General features: G+C 57.1%; 7 protein-coding genes across 7 annotated transcripts; 2 read left to right on the top strand and 5 right to left on the bottom strand.

The window, feature by feature from the left end:
• Positions 1-26: 26 nt before the first annotated feature.
• Positions 27-1,822, bottom strand: KVR01_006832 (uncharacterized protein). Its single transcript, XM_044783244.1, has one exon. It carries the CDS (start codon positions 1,507-1,509, stop codon positions 727-729), a length of 783 nt encoding a protein of 260 aa, XP_044644263.1. The 5' UTR covers positions 1,510-1,822; the 3' UTR covers positions 27-726.
• Positions 1,823-2,113: 291 nt separating this feature from the next.
• On the bottom strand, positions 2,114-6,942 carry KVR01_006527 (uncharacterized protein). Its single transcript, XM_044789640.1, has one exon. It carries the CDS (start codon positions 6,021-6,023, stop codon positions 2,679-2,681), a length of 3,345 nt encoding a protein of 1,114 aa, XP_044643958.1. The 5' UTR covers positions 6,024-6,942; the 3' UTR covers positions 2,114-2,678.
• Positions 6,943-7,338: 396 nt separating this feature from the next.
• On the top strand, positions 7,339-7,863 carry KVR01_006948 (uncharacterized protein; the record flags this gene model as incomplete). Its single annotated transcript, XM_044784696.1, has 2 exons — positions 7,339-7,674; positions 7,780-7,863. The coding sequence occupies 2 exons, from the start codon at positions 7,339-7,341 to the stop codon at positions 7,861-7,863; spliced, it is 420 nt and encodes a 139-aa protein (XP_044644379.1).
• A 3,069-nt stretch (positions 7,864-10,932) lies between these two features.
• KVR01_006492 (uncharacterized protein) lies at positions 10,933-12,006 on the bottom strand (the record flags this gene model as incomplete). Its single annotated transcript, XM_044794512.1, has 2 exons — positions 10,933-11,762; positions 11,838-12,006. The coding sequence occupies 2 exons, from the start codon at positions 12,004-12,006 to the stop codon at positions 10,933-10,935; spliced, it is 999 nt and encodes a 332-aa protein (XP_044643923.1).
• A 212-nt stretch (positions 12,007-12,218) lies between these two features.
• On the bottom strand, positions 12,219-12,596 carry KVR01_006849 (uncharacterized protein; the record flags this gene model as incomplete). Its single annotated transcript, XM_044783604.1, has 3 exons — positions 12,219-12,264; positions 12,334-12,388; positions 12,458-12,596. The coding sequence occupies 3 exons, from the start codon at positions 12,594-12,596 to the stop codon at positions 12,219-12,221; spliced, it is 240 nt and encodes a 79-aa protein (XP_044644280.1).
• Positions 12,597-12,776: 180 nt separating this feature from the next.
• On the top strand, positions 12,777-15,228 carry KVR01_006767 (uncharacterized protein; the record flags this gene model as incomplete). Its single annotated transcript, XM_044790986.1, has 3 exons — positions 12,777-12,814; positions 13,202-14,108; positions 14,170-15,228. 3 exons carry the CDS (start codon positions 12,777-12,779, stop codon positions 15,226-15,228), a joined length of 2,004 nt encoding a protein of 667 aa, XP_044644198.1.
• A 1,581-nt stretch (positions 15,229-16,809) lies between these two features.
• On the bottom strand, positions 16,810-20,340 carry KVR01_006987 (uncharacterized protein). Its single transcript, XM_044789744.1, has 2 exons — positions 20,011-20,340; positions 16,810-19,905 (listed from the first exon to the last, which is right to left on the bottom strand). Exon 2 carries the CDS (start codon positions 19,477-19,479, stop codon positions 18,517-18,519), a length of 963 nt encoding a protein of 320 aa, XP_044644418.1. The 5' UTR covers positions 19,480-19,905; positions 20,011-20,340; the 3' UTR covers positions 16,810-18,516.
• Positions 20,341-20,529: the final 189 nt, after the last annotated feature.

The following is a 20,529-nucleotide window of genomic DNA, read 5'->3' as shown; positions in this document are numbered from 1 at the left end:
AACTTGTTTCTGTCCTGCCATCAGCGCTCTTGCCGAGTAATTGCTTGTCAACCTTTGCCTGCTGCAAGGCCATGGTGTCGTCGCACTGGTAGTTGATTCATGGCGCGATGGATCCCGGGGCCTTCTAAGGTCCAGGGCTAGAGGCATATCACAGAGCTCCCCCCGTGACGCGCAGGATGGTGGATTCAATTTGCTAGGCACATTATGGTAAGTCTTCACCCCCTTGACTTCGATCACCCGTTGATGGCCCGGTTGCAAGGTTGGTAGCTGCGTAAGGGTTGGAGTAAAGCACAGTCGTAGTCTGTGTGGGAAGCAGAAAACAGCCTGCGAAATATCACACACGGCGCTCTTTGTAGCGAGGCAGGGCTCCAAAAAGCCTCCATGTCGTATCGCTAGGCCAGACTTACAAACCAATTGGCTTTAGAAATATCCTGTCCGACGACAGACCGATGCCGACCCCCCCCCCCCCGGCGCTCTGACGCTATTGAACCACTACCTATGCTTTTGATAATAGCCTCGACTTGGCATGCTAGCAGCGCTCAGCAATCATGTTATTCATCCATGCATGTCCAAACTGCTAGAATATGCCTGTGTGCCGGCTTCGTTCCGGGCCAAGGTGTTTAAAGGCGCTCCTGCGTAATCCTAAAGCGAGAACCGCGGGTGCGATGGTGCTGAGACGGCCTAAGCGGTTGTCTCGGCCGCGAAATAAACAACGCCCGCCCCTCCTTAGCGCCTGCCACCCCGGGCAACCCCAATCCTCTCGTCACGGCTCCGCGTGGTCCTCGAACGGACCGTTTCCGCGGCGGGGGTGGGCGTGGTCGCATCTGCCGCTGGTGCCCTTCCGGACGGCGCTCGGCGGTGCGTCTGGGCGGCGCCGGGTCCGCGAGGGGGTCGGCCCGCGTGGGCCTGCTGCTGATGGGCCTGGGACGAGGAAAGCTCTGTGCTGGCTGACCTAGTAGACCTGGTCAGCCGCGGTGGCGCAGGCGGTGGCGAGGGGAACATGGATTGTTGTTGCTGCTGCGGCTGCTGCGGCTGAGTGTGGTGTAGGTTCGGGACGGCGGCGCCGGGTATGTCACTGTTGTCATCGTTGTCGGTCTGCTCGGCGTCAAGGTCCATCTGGCCAGCCTCGGGCATGTGAAGGTCCTCGATGAAGCCCTCTTGTTGGGCCAGGCCGCCGTCGGACGCGTCTTGGTAGTCGTCTGGGTCCTCCTCGTTACGGAAGATGCCGCTGTCAAGCGGGCCCTCGATGTTCTCTCGCGACACCCTTGGGTTCTGGCTGTACGTGCGGTTTGGGTAGTAGGAGGCGTCCTGCTCGGAGTAGTCCTCGTCGTCGCTCGAGGTCGTCATGCCGGTTATGTCCATGCCGCTCATGTTGCGGGACAGCTGCTGCTGCCTCCTTAGCTGGGCGGCGGCGGTGGCGTGCTGGAAGGCCTCGGCCTCCCGGTGGTCCTCGTACGCCTTGACATCCTCGGATGTGAGGGTCAAGACCGTGGGCGGGCGGCGAAGCATGGTACGGTGCAAGGCTGGTGTGAGGCTTGTGGATACCAAAATCCAACCAGGCGGGCGCTTCAGTCGGCCATGTAGGTGGCAGCTAGCAGGTGGCCCAGCGCACTTGGCCGGCGAGCAATAGGCTAATTAATGAATGCCGAGTCCGTTTGTAAGAATTTGCGCCCAAGATCTGTGTGCTAAAGCTGTGCAAGACCGAGTGTGGTTGTAGGGTTGCTGTCCGCCGTCTGTGAAGCTGGTCGGAGACGCGCCTATCGCGTCTGCCTCGCTATGTAGTAGCTCGTCACCCAGGTACATACCGTGGTAGTACGGAGTACTCTGCACCGCGCTGCAGGCAGGGGCCAGGGGGGTACTGTGGTGCCGGGATACCAGGGTACGTGGTTGCTGCGCGTGGTGGACTCAGAAGCCAGGGCTGACCTGACTCTCGATGGGGCTTGGCACCGCCCCTACCCTGCCTGCACAAGTACCTAGGTACCTAGGGACGTGAATGGTTGACCTAGGCATGTGCCTACCTACGTGGGGATGCGGCGGTACGCTGCCACGTGGGTCGGGGCGACGGCTGGGGCTCGGCTGGTGGACCTCAGATTGCAGTACATATGTATTAAGGCTGGACCTGTGGGCGGCCGGCGGCGGTCGGGGCATGGCTCAGGCCGTTTAGTAAGGCAGCTTGTGACCTCCCTGGCGGCCGCCTGCTCATGCTGCTCTCAGACCTGAGCGGGCACGGCCACGAGAGAAGACGTGTGATGCAGACATTGGCCGGGGCTTGCTGGCTGCCTCGCTTTCTGCTCGGGTCCTGTGTCGCTCTCGTCTTGCTGTGCTGTTTGTTTATAAAGGTGCTGTTGTGGCAAATTAACTATGATCAACGGTCTACCGGCTGTGTTAATTCCCCCAGATGCTCCCGCTCCGACCGAGCTATACAACAAACGAGAGAAGCGGGGAAAATCAAAGAAAAAGACACGAAAAAGACACAAACACCATGCTATGCAAGCCGTCTCCTCTTAGGATTGTCTGGCATGGGCAGTCCTCGACTCCCCGCGCTCATGTTCCTGTGTTCCGTAGAACGAAGGTAACGCCAGGGCAGAAAAGAAGCCAGGATGCCGTCAAGACAAATCTTGGTCTGTCAGGATTACCCGCCCCCCCCCGTCTTGCCACTATTCCACTGCCTTTCTCATTTAATCAGACCCATAGAACGCATAAACGTTTTCCGACTCCCACTTCAGGAAGTCACCCAGGTCGTGCCCGAGGTTGTAGCCCATGGGCACATACTCCTTGCTGCCGTCTACGCCGGTCGTCATGACGAGGTCCAGCATCGGGCTCTGCGGGAGGCTGTCTACGCCCTCCCTCGGCTTGACTCGGCCCCCCTCCTCGCCCTCAAGCGATGGCTCGGCACCCCCGCGCTGTAGCGTATTCGCCTTGTCCACATCGATGCCCGGGCCCTGGTATCGTTTCGGGTGGCCTTCGAGCGTCCACCTCTTGATACCGCCGCCCGTATAGAATCGGGCGGCATCGAACGGCCGCGTGTTCCAGAACCCCGACGGGTGCTCGGAATTTATCGGGATCGGCATACTCTGCGCCTGCAGCATCTCCTGGACGCCCTCGCTCACCTCACCGCTCGACCGCGCGGAGCCCGAGCACGAAGAGCTGCTTCCGTTGACAATATGGTTGATGCTGTGGTTGCGGGACGGGTCGTGGAACGACCGGCTGCCCGACCCGGGCGGGTTGATGGCCGACACATGCGCTGGGGTATAAGGCATGATTGGGCTCATTGTCGGCGCCTTTTCTTCCGCCTTGACCAGCGCCCCCATAGCGTCCGTGGGAAGCCCAAAGCCCTCCAGCCAGTCACAAAGATCATCGACCAGCTCCTCTTCAGCGTCACGGGCGCAGAAGTCGCTAGGGTCGCTGAAGAAGTCCCCAGCGCCTCCCAGGATGGCCATCTGGAATGCCGTCCAGTCAAGCGTCTCGTCGGGCGAGGACAGCAGCTTCGACTCGAGGGAGTTGATCGTCCCGGCGTTGACGAGATCGGCCTTGGCGAGACGGATACGCCCGTGTTCAAAGGATGGCATGGTCAGAGTGAATGGCGCTGACTTGAAAAACAAGTATTCGTCGTCCTCCTCAAAACTGGGCGTATCCGCGGGGCTCAGCCGCGGGCTCGGCTGATCCATATGCATCTCGGATGGCCTGCGACCATTCTGAGGTTTTGGGTCGCGGTCCTGGCTTGGGGGCGACGTGATGCGCACTTCAGGGATAGTAGGGGGGATGGGGACGCGCGAACTTGATGAGTTCCCCCGCTTGTGTGTGGGCCTTTGTGCTGCCTCCTTAACCGGCGGGTCTGGGAATGAATGGCTATTGAAGAACGTGGTAGTGTCTTCTTCCGGAGACGCCCCAGGCGACGTCTGGAAACGTGCGGCAGGAGCGTTGGGTGACGGCTGTGGGGGGGTTGGGGGAGGTGTTGCCAGTGGTGTCTGCTCTTGTCTTGGATGCTGCGTGGCTGTCGTGGGCGTGTTTGGCTCAGTCTGGTTTGACTTGCGCGACGAGTCCGTGTCGAGGTCAAAGGTAGAAGAGCTCGGTGTGCTAACCTCGGCCACAGGGGATAGGACTCCCAGGCTTGCACCCGCATTCCCGACCCTCGATGGCAAGTCCTGCAGATGGAATGGCTCGACAGGTGTCTTCACACCGTTTCCATCGGAAACGGCTCCACCAACACCCCCAGCAGTGCTCCGCAGGGACTCACTGGAATTTGATCTCCTCGTCTCGGCCTGAGCCTCGGCCTGAGCCTTCGCGATTCTGCTCTGTCGGTACTGCTGGACCTGACCGGGCGTCACGACCTCGTCAGCTTCAATCTTGTGGAAGCCAAAACGGCCGCGCGACCCGTTGAACAGCTTCTCAGTGACATTGTCTGCCTTGAGGTTCCACCGAGACAGCGAGCGGTACGAGTTCTGCTGGCGCTGAGCCGTGCTGCCATGGCTTTCTGCGCCAGATGCTGACGGGCCGAACGTGCTTGCTTTTGAAGTCGGTGCCGGTGTGTCGGGCCAGGCTGACGTTGTCGGTGTTGGGGTAGTTGCTGAACGAGGTGTCCTGGGTCTCGAGGGGGATTTCCTTTTGGCCTTTTTGATAGAGCTCGCATGGGTGGGAGATCGGAGCATATTGTCCGAAGACGACACTGGGGAAGACTTGTTCTTTCTTGGGAACGAGGTTATGCTCCCACGACCGGGCGTGGGAGAGATGGGAGACGCTACCGCGGAATCCTTTCGGACACGGGACACCGGCGCTTGATATGTGGTATGCGGCAGTGTCTGCGTCAGGGTGCTGTCTAGGCTCTTGGTCTGGATCTGCAATGCCTGCGATGCCCTCTGCAGCTGGTTCACCTGTTCCTGCAGCTCCTTGGACTGGGGGTGGGACTGGGAAGCGAGCCTAGCTTCCGCCAGGGCCGTGCCGACGGCTTTGAATGCCTCATCCGTCTCCCAGATCAACTGTTGCACGTTATCGGGCAGGTGGTCGCAGTCATGATAATCCTTGCCCTCAAGAAGCCCCTCAAGGGTATTTTCGTCATCACCTGATACTTTCGAGGGGCCTTGCACAGCCCTTGGTACCCCCCCGTCCGCGACCACCTGCCTGTCCTTGGCATCTTGCATCATGGGCGGCTTCAGGGTGTATGACTCGGTGCCATTGACATATCGAGGGCTCCGTCGTTGGTGGCCGTGCACAATTACGAATTCCTTGTCTGCGGGGGCAGCAGCAGAACCGATAGGTGCCTTGACGGTGGTGGGCGTCTTGTTGACGTGTAAGGTGTGGCTTTTGTTGGTGGTGGGTGTTGGTTGTGGAAGTGATGTCCTATCCTGGTCACCACAGGCCGACCCGGGGCTCGGTGAGACGGTATCCGCCAGGTCCAGGAATGAACGACCCTCGTGTGACGATTTCTTTGTCGCCCGGGTTGGCGTCGCCACTGGACAAAGAGAACCGGCGCGTGGACTGACCCACCCAGCCGTCATGGTTGGGGTTGAAAGGCGCGGCTTTGAGGGTGTGGCCACGGCAGACGGGGCTGCCTTTGAGTCGGAATGATGCCGTTGATGACGGTGATAGCGCTGGCCGCAGTCATCACCACTGCTAGACAAGGAGCCATCGGAGGAGTGCGAGTACGAGTGCGAGTGCGCGGTCGCGGGGCTCAGGACACCGGACAGGGCGGATGCTGGCAAAGGGGTTGAGATCCTCCTGCTCGCGCTGCCGCCGTGCGCCGTGAGACCAGTGCTCCCGTGGCCGACAACGACGATGGGCTTGGGAACCTTCCTATAGGTCTTGCGCCTCGGCGATGAGTTGCTGCTCATCCAGGACGACCGCCCCTTGTGCGCATGGCGTAGCTCCTTTTGCAGCTGCTGCTGTTGGTACTGCTCCAGTTCATATTGGACGCGGATCGTCTTGGCGCTGGAGCACTCGAAGGCATCTTCATTGTCACTGTCGGAGTCGGGCCATGTCCGCCGTTGGGTGATGAGTTTGCGGATGCTGAAACCGGCACGAGACATTCTTGATTTTCCTCTCGAAGACAGGCCGTGGCCCTTGTCGCTTCCGAGCCCGTCTTGGTCACATGCGACAGTGCCGACAGTGCTGGATGGGGGAAGCGGCGAAAAAGCGAAGAGTTAGGAAGAAGGCGGCCTGGGCGGAGCGGCAGCCTCAAGTCGCATGGCAGACGTGCGTGGTATGTATGATCAGGGCACAAGGGCGTGGGCCCGAGCAAGCTTGGGTCTACCTGTTGACGGATACTGAGGAAAGTCAAAAGCAGCCGGTGGTCCAAGGTGAGCGTCAAGGTTGACAGGTGGAGGCGGAGGCAGCGGAGGGGGGGGGGGGGCGCTTCGGGCTAGGTTACACGGTTGCACGTCGAGAAGGCAGGGACTCGAGAAGGAAGAGAGCTGCGATGGGTGGGATGGACTGTCTTTTACCGTGGACCCAGGATCATGCCGACTTGGAGGCTTGGGTCGCATCGGTCAACCGTGGTGTGGTACAAGAGGGAAAGCCAGCCAGCCAGCCAGCCAGCCAGCCAGCCAGCCCACCTAGGCAGCCCGGTGTTAAGCCCTAGACCTGCCGACCCGTTCCATGATCAAGACCTGCCTGTCCTGCATCAGCATGCCCACGGCAGGTGGATACGTGGATGCGTGGGTACGGCTGGTACGTGGGTACGTGGGTACGTGCAGCTCAGCAGGGCTCGCCCATGAGGTGCCAGGCGAGGTGCCAGGCGAGAGGCCAGGCCGGATGGTCACCTAGGTACCGGGCGGTAGGAGGGCGGCTCTGGCGGGGCGGGCGAGCAGCTGTTGCGAGGTGAGCCTGTGCTAAGATGGCATACCTCTTCCGCACGCAAACGAGCCTGCACACTCGCGGTGGGTGAGAAGCTTCAGCAGGCTGGCAGGCTGGCAGGCTGGCAGGTGCCCAGGTGCCCAGGTGCCAGGCCCCCTCCCCTCCACCCCCCCCCCCCCTTCCATCCCAAAGGGGGACCAGGGCATCCTCCCTGCGGCTGCGGATCGACTCCAAGGACTCGTCCTGTCAGCTGCGCAGCCGCGGTCCTGGCAGTCTAAGACGGGAAGCAGGGCAGGGGGTGTGGCACGACAGGGTCTGCCCTGGAGCAACACCTGCATGGTGGCTTAAACGCAGATCGACCCGTCTGTCAGTCTAGTCTGTCAGTGCGCCCCGCAAACTATCCGATTATTTTTATCCCCAGTTGGCCCTACACCAGCCGGCCCGCCTCTTTAGACTCTCGGCGCGCCACCGTCTCGAGCTCCAATCCTCATCACCTAGGTAGGTAGGTACCTAGGGAGGTACCAGGTGCTTACTTATTACCGTGCGCACATGCGGCCGGTGGACAGAGCACGCAGACAAGGCAGACAAGTGAGTCGATCCACCCAGCATGCTACTCTGAGCCTGCTGTTGCAGTGGGCGCGAGCACGCAGGCACGCCGCCCGCAGCCGAAATGAACGCTCGAGGCACAACCCGTCGGCGAGCTTGGCACTTGGGCAGGAGGGGCGTAGGATCCCGTGGACTCGCTGTCGCAATCTGCAACGGACGAGGTCAAGCCAGCCTGCTCCGCCATGTTTCCACCCGCAGGCACCTTGGCACCCTACCGTCAGCAGGCTCGACCTGGGTGTTCGCAGCCACCCTGCCACCGACGAGTGCAGATGCAGCCTTGTAAGCGCCCCGTGGACGTCATTCGCTTCTGTCTGGGAGGATTTGCGGCCCAGCGCCCCCAATCAGATCCTGTCTGCGCCTCTTACATCAGCTAATACGCACCAGGCCCGGCAGCAGCATCTGTCTCGAGCCTGGGGCAGTGTGAAAACAATGGCGCCGGGCAGCACATCAGCTTTGATGCGTGCGTGACCTTGGGGGCCACCAGTGGGAGTGCCAGGGCAACGGCCCCAGCTGTTATCACCGTGCCTGGCCGGGACGAGCCTGGCCGGGCCGTGGATATGATTGAAACGACGAGGCCGGCCATCTTACCGGCCAGCCTCGTGGTGGCCACGGCTGAATCATGCCCATGTTCCTGTGGAGGGCCGAATGCTGAATTCCCGCAATTGAGCCGGTACGGGAAGGATTTGTGTTGGTTGGGGGTTTTTTTCGTCGGTTGGCCAAGTAGTCGATCCATCGGGGGTAGCCAGTGCGGGCCTGGCGTGGTCGTCCTGCTCAAGGTTGTCGCAAGCGAGGTCGGCTGGTGGGGACAATGCTGTGGTCCACCGCTAGCTGTGTAATTCCTCCATGCTTTGTATCAATACCAGTTGACCAGATAGATCGCATCTTCCATCGTCGATGGGCTCGAGGATGGACCAGGACAAGCCCCCAGCGCTGGGTCCGAAACTGAGCATTTTCGTCTGCACATACTCTTGCAGCTCTCTGGTCTCCAAGCATGGCCCGTCTCGTCTGATTAGGGTAGACCAGATCGATCCTCCTCTGCAGCCTGCAGCCTGCAGCTCGCCCGGCCAACCAGCGCTCCAGTCCTGGCCAACACACACAACCGGCTGGTTCGCCATCACTGCCCGGCTAATTTCCGACCAGACATGGCACGAAAACAAACGGTTGCCGTCTAGACAACCAACCACGAAGGGCAAGCGGACAGCACCAGCGCCAGCATCATCCCACAGAGTATCGACAGGCGCGATGGATGCGTTAGGCTGGTGGCCACCGCGGCTCTTCTTGTCCCGATAAGCGCCAAACTCAACCAGCACACCACGAGGCTTGGTCCCTCCCCTCCCGAGCCGCATCTTCTCCTCAGAAGCATCCGTCGCCACCAGGGTGCCCACGGAAGCCCCGGGGATGCTTTCCTCCCCCGTCCTCCAGTAGGATACCAAGCAGCTTCCCCCCCCTTCTTTCCCAAGATCTCCCAGATCTCCCGGTCCGTCTGGGCCTGGCCTGACGGCCTCCCTCGCTTGGCCACACTTGACCATGCCCAGAAATAGCAGCTTGGGGAATGCCAACCATGGTGAACGCACATGCCACTTGGGACAACCGTGAACGAGCGCGACCGATAACCTCCGTGCTTTAAAGTTCGGTCACGCACGTCACAGTACCGCAAGCCACATCCCCTTGCCTGGGCTGACTGGCCCGACGATCGAGCTGCAAGTCGGCTTCTTGCCCCCTCTTTTGCTCTGCTACCCGTTGCCGATCGAAGCCTGTCCCCGGATCAACGGGGAGTGGGCAGATCTTTGGCGTGCCCAACAGTGCCAACATCACAACATCGGTGCGCCAGGGATCCGTCCTGATTGACCATCCCTTCTTCGAGGACTGCGCACAACATGATGATCCCTCAAGAATGGAATCTGGATCCTCCAGCTGACCTTGATCTGGACGCCCAAATAGCCAGGCGAGAAGCCCGAGTTGTTCTGTTCGCCCGACACCCGGAAGAAAACATTTGCGAATGATGCTTTGACATCTCCGAATGCTGAAGGATGTGCGAGACCACCACAAAACTCACATGTGAGAAGATTCCTAGCTGCGTGACGACATGCTGCCGTGCGTGAGCTACCAACCTCTATCTACACCCATCGCCCAATCAGCTTCCAAGCGCCAGCCTCCTCCACGTCCCTGGCTCACAGAATGCATTGTCCTCGGCCTTCGACAGTCTCATTGGCCCGACCAGCCCCCGTTGGTTTCGAAAGCGGCCAAACAGCTCGGCTGGGGCGCACAAAAACATTCTGTTTGCCTCGAGACAGCGGTAACTCCTTTGCTATTCCATAAAAGGGCCAGGACCATGGCTGATACTGCGATGGCCGCGAGTGCCCGTTGGCAAACCGGACGGTCCAAGCAAAATATCTTTGAACGCTGCTTCCGGGTCTGCCGGCTTCGTGTTGGACTGGTAGATTCCACTTCCATGTTATATTGTCTTTGTTGTCTTTGTGCTACAGTAGTGTTGGGCTCGGCAAGTCTCGGTCAGGTACCGACCAGGTGTTGTGCCATTGTGCATGATACTCACAGCCAAATAAGCACGTGCGCGGTGCTGTCCTAGTATCCTACCATATCGACAGGAAGCTGGTAGGGGCCTCGAGGAGCCGAGGCGAAGCCCAGACGAGGTGAGCTGACGGCATTTCCAAACAGGGCCTTGCTTGGGTCGGCCACCTGTTCTCGAGATCACAAGGCTTCATGGAGCTAGCCGACTCCGCGGTCTCAGGTCAAAAATAAAACATAACACATGGAAAACGAAACAAGACAAAGCGTGCCTCACCAGGCTCATGAGGCCCATTCATGAACCACCTGATGTCGTCGCCAGCCTGGAGGGTTTGAGATCCAAATGGCAGCATCGGGGCCATGCTCATGTGCCGGTGCCGTAGATTTCAAAGCTCGCCCGGGCCAGCTCGAACCTGGGGACAAAGATTTGACAAGCCAAGCACACAACGACCTCATCTCCGTCGAGGGCTGCAGTCGGTAATCAAGGAACCCTTCCGGGCCGGACAGGGACGTGCGAAACGACTCATTCCGGGAAACCACCATCTGAGAGCCAAAACACACTGGAAAGCATGCGTTCGTGCAGGCTGCCCTAAGGAAATGTGGGATGCAGTGCGCCCCCTCTTGGCCCTTCTCTGGCCCTGCGTCCTGCCAAGCGCTTACGCCTTCCTGCACTAGGTTCCGGCTTGAGCCCCAGCTGAGCACACCATCCCAAATGTGAGATGCGCTCGTTCTGTCACGAATCCGCTTTTAGAATGCTGGAGCTGGTGGAGGGACGCAGGTTGCGAGCTAGGATCAATCGCACGTAGGTGGGGGCTCTGAGGCAGCTGGGGCAAAGTCGTCGAGATCTGAATGATATTATTGCCGCAAGTGACATTATTCCCCCGTATCCTTTCCTTCGCCCACGCATACCACCAGCTCAGCCTCATCTCACAAGATGCTGTCTGGCCCAGCCGTCCTGTGAGACCCCCCAAACGAGAGTCGATAAACACGCCCATTCTCGAGCGACAACGCTCAGTTCTCGACTTCTGCCTCCTCGTCCACTCCATCGACTTCCTCCTCGTCCTCCTCGTCCTCCTCGGAAGTAACGTATGGGACAAAAGAGAACATGAGGAAATTAGACCTGCTACCCTCCACTTCCACCATGAATTGCATGCTCAAGACGCCCTGGCCGTCGCCCCGGAGACTCACCTTGCTGGCAAGGCGCATTGCGTCGGTGGCAGTCTTGATCATGTCAAACTTGAAGCTCTGCACCCATTTGTCCCGCACGGTGAACGTCTCCAGCAGATCACGTCCCTTAGCGAAATCCACGCTCGATCCGCCGAGTGGCCCTGTGCATGACAGCCGGAGGTACGGCTCCTTCTTCGACGCCGCGATGACGAGCCGGGTGGGATTGGAGTGTGCCATCTCGGTGAGAGCATCCAACAGCCAGCGCGACTGCATGATGATTTTAAATGCGATGTCGTCTCTGTCAAAAGGAATATCTTCAGGGGCCTCGGGCAAGTAGGTTTTAAGATTGCAGGTGGTGTTGACACCAGTCTCCTCGAGGATTACACTGAAGCAGCCGCCCTTCTCCGGGTACGACAGGACGCAGGTCCCCGCCATGCCCAGAGTCTGGTTGCTGAAGGCATCAGGACGGTAGTTTCGGAGGTTGCTGCGGTAGGGCTCTGCTTCAGCCTTCGCCTGTCGCGCCGCGGCGTCGGAGGCGCCGAAGATCTGGAGCGTCTCCAAAAATGCGGGCAAAGAGATCTGGAAGCTTGGGTAGTCTGGCTCGCTTTCATCCTCGGCCTGGGGCACATTCACAGAGAAGTTAGTGAAGATGGATCTGTCCAAGCTTGCAACACCTGAAGCCCTATGGTCAGCGGCCCGTCTTGGAGAAAACATACGCCGATGGTGATGGTCATCACTGCCTTCCTTACCTTGCGTCACTCGCGATTGGTCAGCTGCGAACTTGATGAGCTCCTCTGTGATCTCAACATGTACTTTGTTTGTGAAGTTGATGCACTTGAGCATCTGCTGGATTGGCCTAGTCGAACTGGCAAGCGCGCGGAACAGAGGCACGGCCGGCGTAGGGCGTGGCGTCGCCATGATGGACGCCTACGATGGCGGTTCTGCTGAAAATCCTTGGATAGGTTTGTCAATGGCCGGATGAGGTAATGTTCATACACAGCTATTACGGGCGCAGAGTGTCAAGTAAAGGTTGGTTTCTTTTCTTCCTGGTCAATCTATGGTATGGGCACGACGATGCCCACAGGAGCCCTCGCCTCGTCGTGTCTGGGTATCTCGGGGGGTGTTGGGCCTCAAACGTAGACTCCGACCGCGCAGAACATGTAGACGGTTCCCACCCTGTTAGGAAAGGTCAGAGAGGAGCCGCACCGGACTGGGGGCAGGGAGAGGAGGAGCAGGTAGACATACGCGATGGCCACAGAAGCTGGGATTCCGATGACGGGCACGTTGATTGCAGATCGGTCTGGAGAAAGCAACTGTCAGCTTGGAGGCGGTACAGCGGCTGGGGAGCTGGAAGGGCTTGTCTTCTTACTGAGGGCGAATATGCCAAAGGAGAAGAGGCCTAGGAGGAGGAGGACGAAGGCGACAAGGAATTGGGTGCCCTTGCCAACGGTAGGGAGGAAAGGATTGCCAGAAGCGGCTTGCCAGACGTCAATGAGCTTCGAATCCATGGAATTGTACGGCTGCCGTCAGTTGCTTGATTGGCTGGGTGCTCAGGTTGGATGGTGTTTTGGGAGCGTGTTTTGGGATGCGAGGTTCCCGACAGCGGTCGAGCGGCGGAAGCCTGCTGTGGACAAATTAGGAGCTTGTCTGTTTTGCCGGCGCTGCACGACAGGTTCTGGCCTTCCTTGATGGTTGTCTCTGCACAACAAGAGGGCTTGCATGCGAGGTCTGTCCAGGCCAGGTTTGCAAACAAGTCGAATTCACAGACCACATCACCATCATCTCGCAATCGATAGGTGGCAGGTTGGCAAGCAGACACCCATCCCTGGAGCTGCAGTGCCCTAGGCATCACGCTATTCCCAAGATTGCCTAGCGTCCTTCCCCACCAACCCCAATCAGCACACCTCAAAGGTCTGGGCGTACCGCAGGAAGAGATGGGCAGAGGCTGGAACGGTGGCCACTGGAGCCACAATCTGCCTGCAGGGCCCAGCGGTTACAACGGTCCTGACAGCACTCCACCGTTTCATGAGTGGAAGCACCTCACCGTTGATGAGCAGATCCAGCGTGCAAAAGCCTGGCGAGCACAACACTCGAGGAACTTGCAGTCCCCAAGGCCGTCGTCAGCCCCGGCTCTGGTCCCCACTCTCTCCACCCCGGCCCGATCGTCGTCTCCCCGCCCTCTTCAACCGCCTGCATTTGGGCCTGGCCCCGACCCTGTCGTGCCCGAGCTCTCAACCGCGCACCCTCAACGCGACCGCCAGATAGGTCCAGACCCCGCCGCCGCCCCTACTGCCACCGTCCCCCAGCAGGGTGGCTTCGAACGCGAATCTTCCTTTGAGGAGGACTACAGACGCTGGGAGTCCCAGGTCGTCCACGGCCAACCTCCCGTTCCGACAGGCCATATTCTCGTTCCTCGCGCGCCCGCTCCTGGTCCACCAACCACCCCCTTCTACGTCTCCCCACCTGCACCGCCAACGTGCCACGACCCTCAAACACCCCCGCTTGAGTCTCTTGAGCGCCCGGCTGCTGCAGACTGGCTCGCCGGCCCCGAACCCACTGGTGCTGCGATAGAGTCGACACCAGTCAGTCCGGGGGTGGGAGACGAGCCCAGTGGCTCGGCAGCGGGGTTGTGTACGGCATCGCAAGATCCTGACGTCCAGCGTGCCATACGTGAGGTCGAAGCCCAGGTTGAGGAACGCGAATTCCAGCCACTTACAGCCCCGGTGAAAGAACCGCTTGCGCAGCCCGGTGACGCTGAGGCCCCTCGCAACAAGACAGCCGCAAACCGGGCCAAGAAAGCCAGGCAGAAGGCAAACAAGAAGGCAAGGAAAGCTGCTGCAGCCGCTGAAACCTCCGGGGACCCAGAAGCCCACAGCAATCCAGACACGATGAAGGACGACGGCAAGAGGAAGGCGACCGAAGACCCCACGTCCCCTGCTGCGGCTAAGCGCGTAAAGCACGACGATTCGGCTGAGCCTCCCCCGAAGCCAAAGATGGCTGTCATTCCTTTTCCTGAGAAGGTATGTGTCGAGTCTGATGCGGCTCCCAACGCGGTGGGTTCGATGCTAACGTGGCTGTCAGCCTGCTCAACTTGAGGAGCGTGCCGGCGATATCCAGTTCCGCGTGGTGAATAATGATGGCGACAAGGACAGCTTCATCATCATGACCGGGCTGAAGTGCATCTTCCAGAAACAGCTGCCCAAGATGCCCAAGGACTACATCGCGCGCCTGGTCTACGATCGGACCCATGTCTCTATCGCCATCGTCAAGAAGCCTCTGGAGGTAGTGGGCGGCATCACGTACCGCCCATTCAACGATCGCAAGTTTGCCGAGATTGTTTTCTGTGCAATCTCGTCTGACCAGCAGGTTAAAGGCTACGGTGCCCATCTCATGGCGCACTTGAAGGACTACGTCAAGGCCACGAGCCCGGTCATGCACTTCCTCACCTATGCAGACAATTACGCGATTGGCTACTTCAAGAAACAGGGCTTCACCAAGGAGATCACGCTTGACAAGTCAGTTTGGATGGGCTACATCAAAGACTACGAAGGCGGCACCATCATGCAGTGCACGATGCTTGAGCGGGTCCGATACCTTGAGGTCGGCCGTATGCTGCAGAAGCAGAAGGAGTGCGTGCTGGCCAAGATCCGAGCCTACTCAAACTCACACGTCGTCCATCAGCCGCCTAAGCAGTGGAAGAATGGCCCTTCACCCATCGACCCCATGAAGATAGAGGCCATCAAAAACTCGGGATGGTCGCCAGAGATGGACGAGCTGGCCCGCCAGCCGCGTCATGGCCCCAATTACAATCAGCTCCTGCACCTTCTCAATGACATGCAGAACCACCAGAGCGCCTGGCCGTTCCTGATGCCAGTCAACAAGGATGATGTCCACGACTACTACGACGTCATCAAGGAGCCAATGGATCTCTCTACCATGGAGCAGAAGCTTGAGATGGACCAGTACACCACCCCGGAGGACTTCACCAAGGACGCTACCCTAATCTTCAAGAACTGCCGCCAGTACAACAGCGAGGGTACTCCATACACTAAGAGTGCGAATAAACTCGAGAAGTTCATGTGGTCCAAGATCAAGGAGATTCCTGAATGGAGTCATCTGGCCGATGATCAGGGCAAGTGAGAAGCCGCAGTCGATCGTTCGACACAGTTTTAGTCGGCGTCATTCCCGAGAAGTAACGGGACTTGTCGGTCCCGGGTCGCTCTGCGCGGCATTGGCCATTGGTCCGCCTGTCCACAGCCTGGCAGGTTGCCGCGTCATTTGCGGCGACTCGGCCATTCTTATTCCACCACCCTGCTCTTTCCTCTTTAAGTACTTACTGCTTCTGCCGAGTGTGGTACTGCCGCCCACAAGGCCGCCCTGACATTTTAGCGAGGTGTTTGGCGTACTCGGACCTTTGCCCATGGACGAGGAGACGTGTGAAGAGCTGGTACAGTCTAGTCCGGGCTCGGGGGGGGGGGGGCATCCCAGGTGTGCCATCAGCACACATATGCAGTCTGCTATGTTTTGAGAGCAGATTATCGTGGAGCCTAATCACTGCCCTTCAGCAGCTGGCTTTGGTTATGATCATATGAGAAGTATGCATGTGGTCTCTAGGAAGGAGTGGTTGAAAGCAATGGGTTTTGTTTTTAGTTTAGCAAGGCTCACCCTAGGCTATTGATTGTAAAATAAGGTAACTGTAATGCTTATAACTATTTTAAATACCTGGCTCTTACTATAAGTGTATTAAGCTAGGGGCTAAGGTAGGTAATTAGATATATAGACTATTTATAACCTTTAAAATTTTAAACTCTTTTTAATATAAAACTATTAAATATTATATATATTTTTAAATATATATAAAGTAAAAGTGAAATTATTTAAAAAAAATATTTTTTTAATTATTCTTTTATATATTAAAGTTATAAACTAAATATTTATAAGATTAACTAGTAGGTTTATACACTCTATTTATCTTATTAACTTAAGTAGCCTCTATACCTTTTATAATATAGAATTATAGCTTTACTACCTCTTTTATATTATTTTTAAGTAACTTTAGTTTTAAATTAATAATTCTTTATAAATAATTTAAGCCTTCTTTTATTATAAGTTAGAAGAATTATTCTATTATTTTATTTATATATATATTAATTATTTTAAATTTAACTATATTATATATTTTTATTATAAAGCTTTAATAATAAAATTTATTAATATATAATTATAAATATTATTTTTAAAAAATATTTAATTTTAAATTAATTATTATTTTTAAAAAATATTAAGTTTTAAATTAATTATTATTTATTATAATATACTTATTAAATTCTTTACCTAGTTAACTTTTTCTTTATTATAAATAAGTCTAATTAGAAAATTATATAAAGTTATTCTAAAGGAGCCCTAGAATGCTTATGTCACTTATATACTCTAGGGCTTAATGCTAAAGGAGGGTGCTAGATAAAATGAGTGAAAATTAGTTATAAGCACAATGTCTCAAGAAGCACGGGGATGAAAAGAAAAAGGACCAGCCGCAAACAAGACTGTAAGCATCCCTCAGATAACCAGGGTCTATATTGTGAGCTCATCTGTTCTGTGCTTGAATTGGTCTTGTTTGAGAACTTCTATTACTTCTTCATGGAGAAAGAAGCGATATCCATGAGCCGGGTATCCGTGTTGTTTCACGAATTCCAGGCAGTCAGACCGGGTTTGACTCATTGTTGATACTACCCTCCACCAGTATTCTGTGGCCTTGTACCTCCTCCGCATCGGCTCTTATGGCGACAGTAACCGTGGCTGGAGACTAATGAGTCCCGCTTTCGGTGGACCGGCCTGGTGCCGTGGGAACAGGCTGGTCTGGAGGTTGCGATGGGTCGCTTGACATTATCATCGAAGGGCTCAGGTTTCGGGGCAGGTAGGCCTGGTCTCATATCGAAACAATTAAAGATTTAGCAACATGAGGAATGGCACAGATAATTGTGATTGACTTGGCAAGCGTTGGGTGATAGACAGACTGCATCGAGTCCGATGACGGGAAAATTTGAACGCTTCATGATAGTAGGATAGATGCGGGCTTAGATGAGCCATTGGGCACAGCGGTTTGCAGCCCATGATCCGATGGCATCGCCTGTCTCAACTGTGTGATGTGCTCTGCTAAATTAAATCCTACATCATACTAAAAACACCGTCGACCACGTCAAACTATTGTTGGAACAAGTGGACAATACAGTCAAGGCCAGGAGTCGACACCGCATGCCCGTTAGCGGCACAGAAGCGCTATCATGTTGCATGAAGCAGCGTAGGTAATTGACGCTGCTATCCGCGGAACCAGGTGTGGTCAGTCGACCCAACTTCGCAGAGTTCTATCTTGCTTTCTCAGCTCGATCAGGCGGCTCCTTCTTCCACCATCATAAGCTGAGCTCCATTTACTATGATTGCCCTCGGGAAGCATATGGCAACAGCGTCAACCCTTCTCGACGGAAAACCAACAGCAAGGGCGGGTAGTGGCCCAATATCTTTGAAATGACAAATCATAAGCTCAATGAGAGGCGTACGGCTGAGCGGAAATCATCTCTGCTGGTGAGAACATCTACGAGAAGTCTGACGTGAAAGATAAACTCGTCGCTGGAAGAAGGCTGCGGCGAGGTGATCCCAGTCAGTCATTTGGGTCACTACCAGCTGGCGTGCTCCAGGGCAACCTGGAAGGCCACGGTGGAGTTGTGTGATGTGTGCACCTTCTTTATTGCAAACTTTTCTTTCCGCTGCTAAGATATAAGATACCTCGCTGAAGCTACTTCATCCTCAGAACCGATGCTGGAGAGACGCTGCCTGGCAGGAAACCCCGATGCACAACTTTGTTTCTGTGGGATCGAGATGTTCTCAAAACCTCGACTTGGTTCTGCGTTGGTTGCATTATCATCAGGACATGTTTGGGTCTAACGCAACAGGCAATCTGCCTAGCCAGCCTGCGACAACCGACGTTTGGGTTTCGCTGGCCGTATTTCTGGTATTTCTGAAATGGGGGCCCCGGTACGAGCTGCATCGCTCCGGTGAGCCCGTTCAACTATCGAGTCGCATGTGGCTGTTGTACTGCGAGGGCTTGACCAGGTCAAGCTTCCGTCAGCAGGGTGTGTTGGACTGGGCGCGGCTCAAGACATGGCCGCAGCCCAGATATGGAACAAGGTGTCCGACCGCACAAGGAGCGGAGCTGTCAACGGAGTTATGAACCCGGACGGTGGGTGTGTTGGCGTCCGCCGAGTGCTTGATGAACCCTCCTCTCAACACCATTGTCGGCTCGGCGCGCAGGTCAGAGGAGGGCCTTGAGTTGAGGAGGAACGGTAGCGTATATCTTGGGAGACGTAGGGAGTCCCGTGGTCGTATGTGAGGTGGGGGAACGGGCATAATGACCCGTGGCAGCGAATCTGTTCCCTAAGCCTGGCCACGTTGCGACGTGCCACCGTTATCGAAGGCGCCGGGTATGCGTAGGTTGGCATAAGAGCTGCGTGTGGTTGGGCTCCGGGTGGTTGAGCTCCGGGTGGTGTGAGGCGCAGACAGGAGGCTGAGGACGCTCGAGCTCGAGGCAGCGGATGACGCAACTGCCGAGCGACCTTGGAGGCGGTTATCTTCTGCACGCAGACCATCCCTGATGAGATCCCGCAGGAATTCAGGGATGTCGTGCCAGTTCCCAGTTCTTGCGGCGTCGATAAATCGTGGGGGGAACAGGTCCTGGGGCGAGACATGGGTGATTCTTTCTCGCATGTGGGAGATGTCGCCCGTCTCCACAGCGTTCTTGAACCACTGTTCCCAAGCCTCGTCCACCGGCAAGGACAGATCCCCCGCGTTCCTGGCGGCTACCCGCTGGCGGAGCTGCTCATTCAAGGCAATGCCGACGCTCTCCAACTCGCCATCACTGTCCTCGGCCTCGGCCTCGGCCATGGCGTCATCATCGTCCTCGGTGTCCGGGCCGCCGGGCGAGCCGGAGGTGATGGCGCGGACCTGGCGATCGAGCCAGTGGGGCATGCCGTCGGCTGCTGTGTCGCGGATGGTGGTGCCCTGTTCCCGCTCGTACCGGATCTTTGCCCATCTGGTGCCCTCCCATTTCGTCAAGCCGGCAATCTCGCTGGGGGTGAGGCGTAAGGCATCAAAGGCGCGGAACATCCTCCGGTGCCACTGCCACCTGCTCAGCCGAGTGCGGTGGGTGGGGTTGGTGTAATCAAGACCTGGGTACTTTGCTTCTGCGGTGTCGAGGTGGCCATAGAAGGAGTGGACCTCCTGGCGGACCTCGAGGATGAGGTGTCGTTGCAGGAGGGCATGGAAATTCTGGGGCTCCTGAGGCTTTGGCTTGGGGAACATCTGCTCGTAAACGAGCTGGTCGACCGGACGACCCTTCATCCTGGCCGATGGGGGCGTTGGTAGAGAAGGTGGCGTCGGGTGCGTGGCCGCAGGGACGGGTGCGTTGGAGAGTGTGTTCTGCGGTCAAGACGGCCGGTAGTCTCGGCGGTAGTCTCGCGGGCGGTCGGGCGGTCGCAGTCGGCGGTGCGCAGAAGAGTGATGTCGGTATTGATGATCAAACAAGGTAGCTAGCACTAGTAGTCAAGAGGAGGTGATTGCGTCGTGTGTCGTATTATGTCTTGGTCTGGAGCTGGCAGACCACAGCAGCCGGTGGGAGGTCAAGACTGCGGTCAGACGCGAGGAGGTGTGCGGTGGCGCTGGTATCTCGAGGGAGGTGCGATGGAGAGGAGGTGGTCTGGCCGAGTGGGATTGGTGACCGATCAGGGGCGGCCCGTTGGGAGGGAGAGGGTTCTTGGGTTTTGGGATCTGGGAAGAGGGTGAGAAGGTGAGAAGGTGAGAAGGGGAGAAGGGGAGAAGGAGGGCAGTGGGGAGCAGGGCAGGGGAGGCGTGGCAGCGTGGGAGGTTGCTAACAAGTCAAGCGTGAAGTTGTTGCAGCACGGAGGACCGAGTGACAGGGCGAAGGAGACAGAGGGCAAGGCGGGAAGTTTGCTTTTGAGCGACCAGCCCTGCGTGACTGGCACTTGGCTGATGAAGGGGACGGACCGGGGCCGGGGCCGGGCCCTTGAGTGGCAGGTGCAAGTCGCATTTCGACAGGTGAGACCTGTGACTTGTTGGCCGTGCCTCCACCCTCAGGTACTTGAGTAAGTACCCAGGCACTAGTACTTAGCCAGGGATCCGAGCACGGGGTGGTCAGGTACTCCGTACTACCACTGCAGAGAGGGTACCACCCACCAAGATGATGTGTGCAGGGGTCGCTGAGTACCCAGGTTCCCAGGTACCCAGGTACCCAGGTACCCAGGTACCCAGGCACTTTGCATTCAGGTGCCTGGCCGTCCAGCTGCCTCGCCTGGCACTTACAGCCCTGCAAGCGACAAGACGCATTCCTGGGCCACGCCTCTGCAAGCAGCAGTCGGTCAACATTTAGCGATG

Source organism: Diaporthe batatas, assembly GCF_019321695.1.
Source record: "Diaporthe batatas strain CRI 302-4 chromosome Unknown Contig00007, whole genome shotgun sequence".
NCBI lineage: Eukaryota > Fungi > Ascomycota > Sordariomycetes > Diaporthales > Diaporthaceae > Diaporthe > Diaporthe batatas.
The sequence above is the reverse complement of the archived record's forward strand: the minus strand, read 5'-3'. Positions and strand labels throughout refer to the sequence as shown.

Coding starts and splice junctions, on each gene's coding strand:
- KVR01_006987 (XM_044789744.1), bottom strand. CDS start 19,479: ATGAAGGGTCGTCCGGTCGACCAGCTCGTTTACGAGCAGATGTTCCCC.
- KVR01_006527 (XM_044789640.1), bottom strand. CDS start 6,023: ATGTCTCGTGCCGGTTTCAGCATCCGCAAACTCATCACCCAACGGCGG.
- KVR01_006832 (XM_044783244.1), bottom strand. CDS start 1,509: ATGCTTCGCCGCCCGCCCACGGTCTTGACCCTCACATCCGAGGATGTC.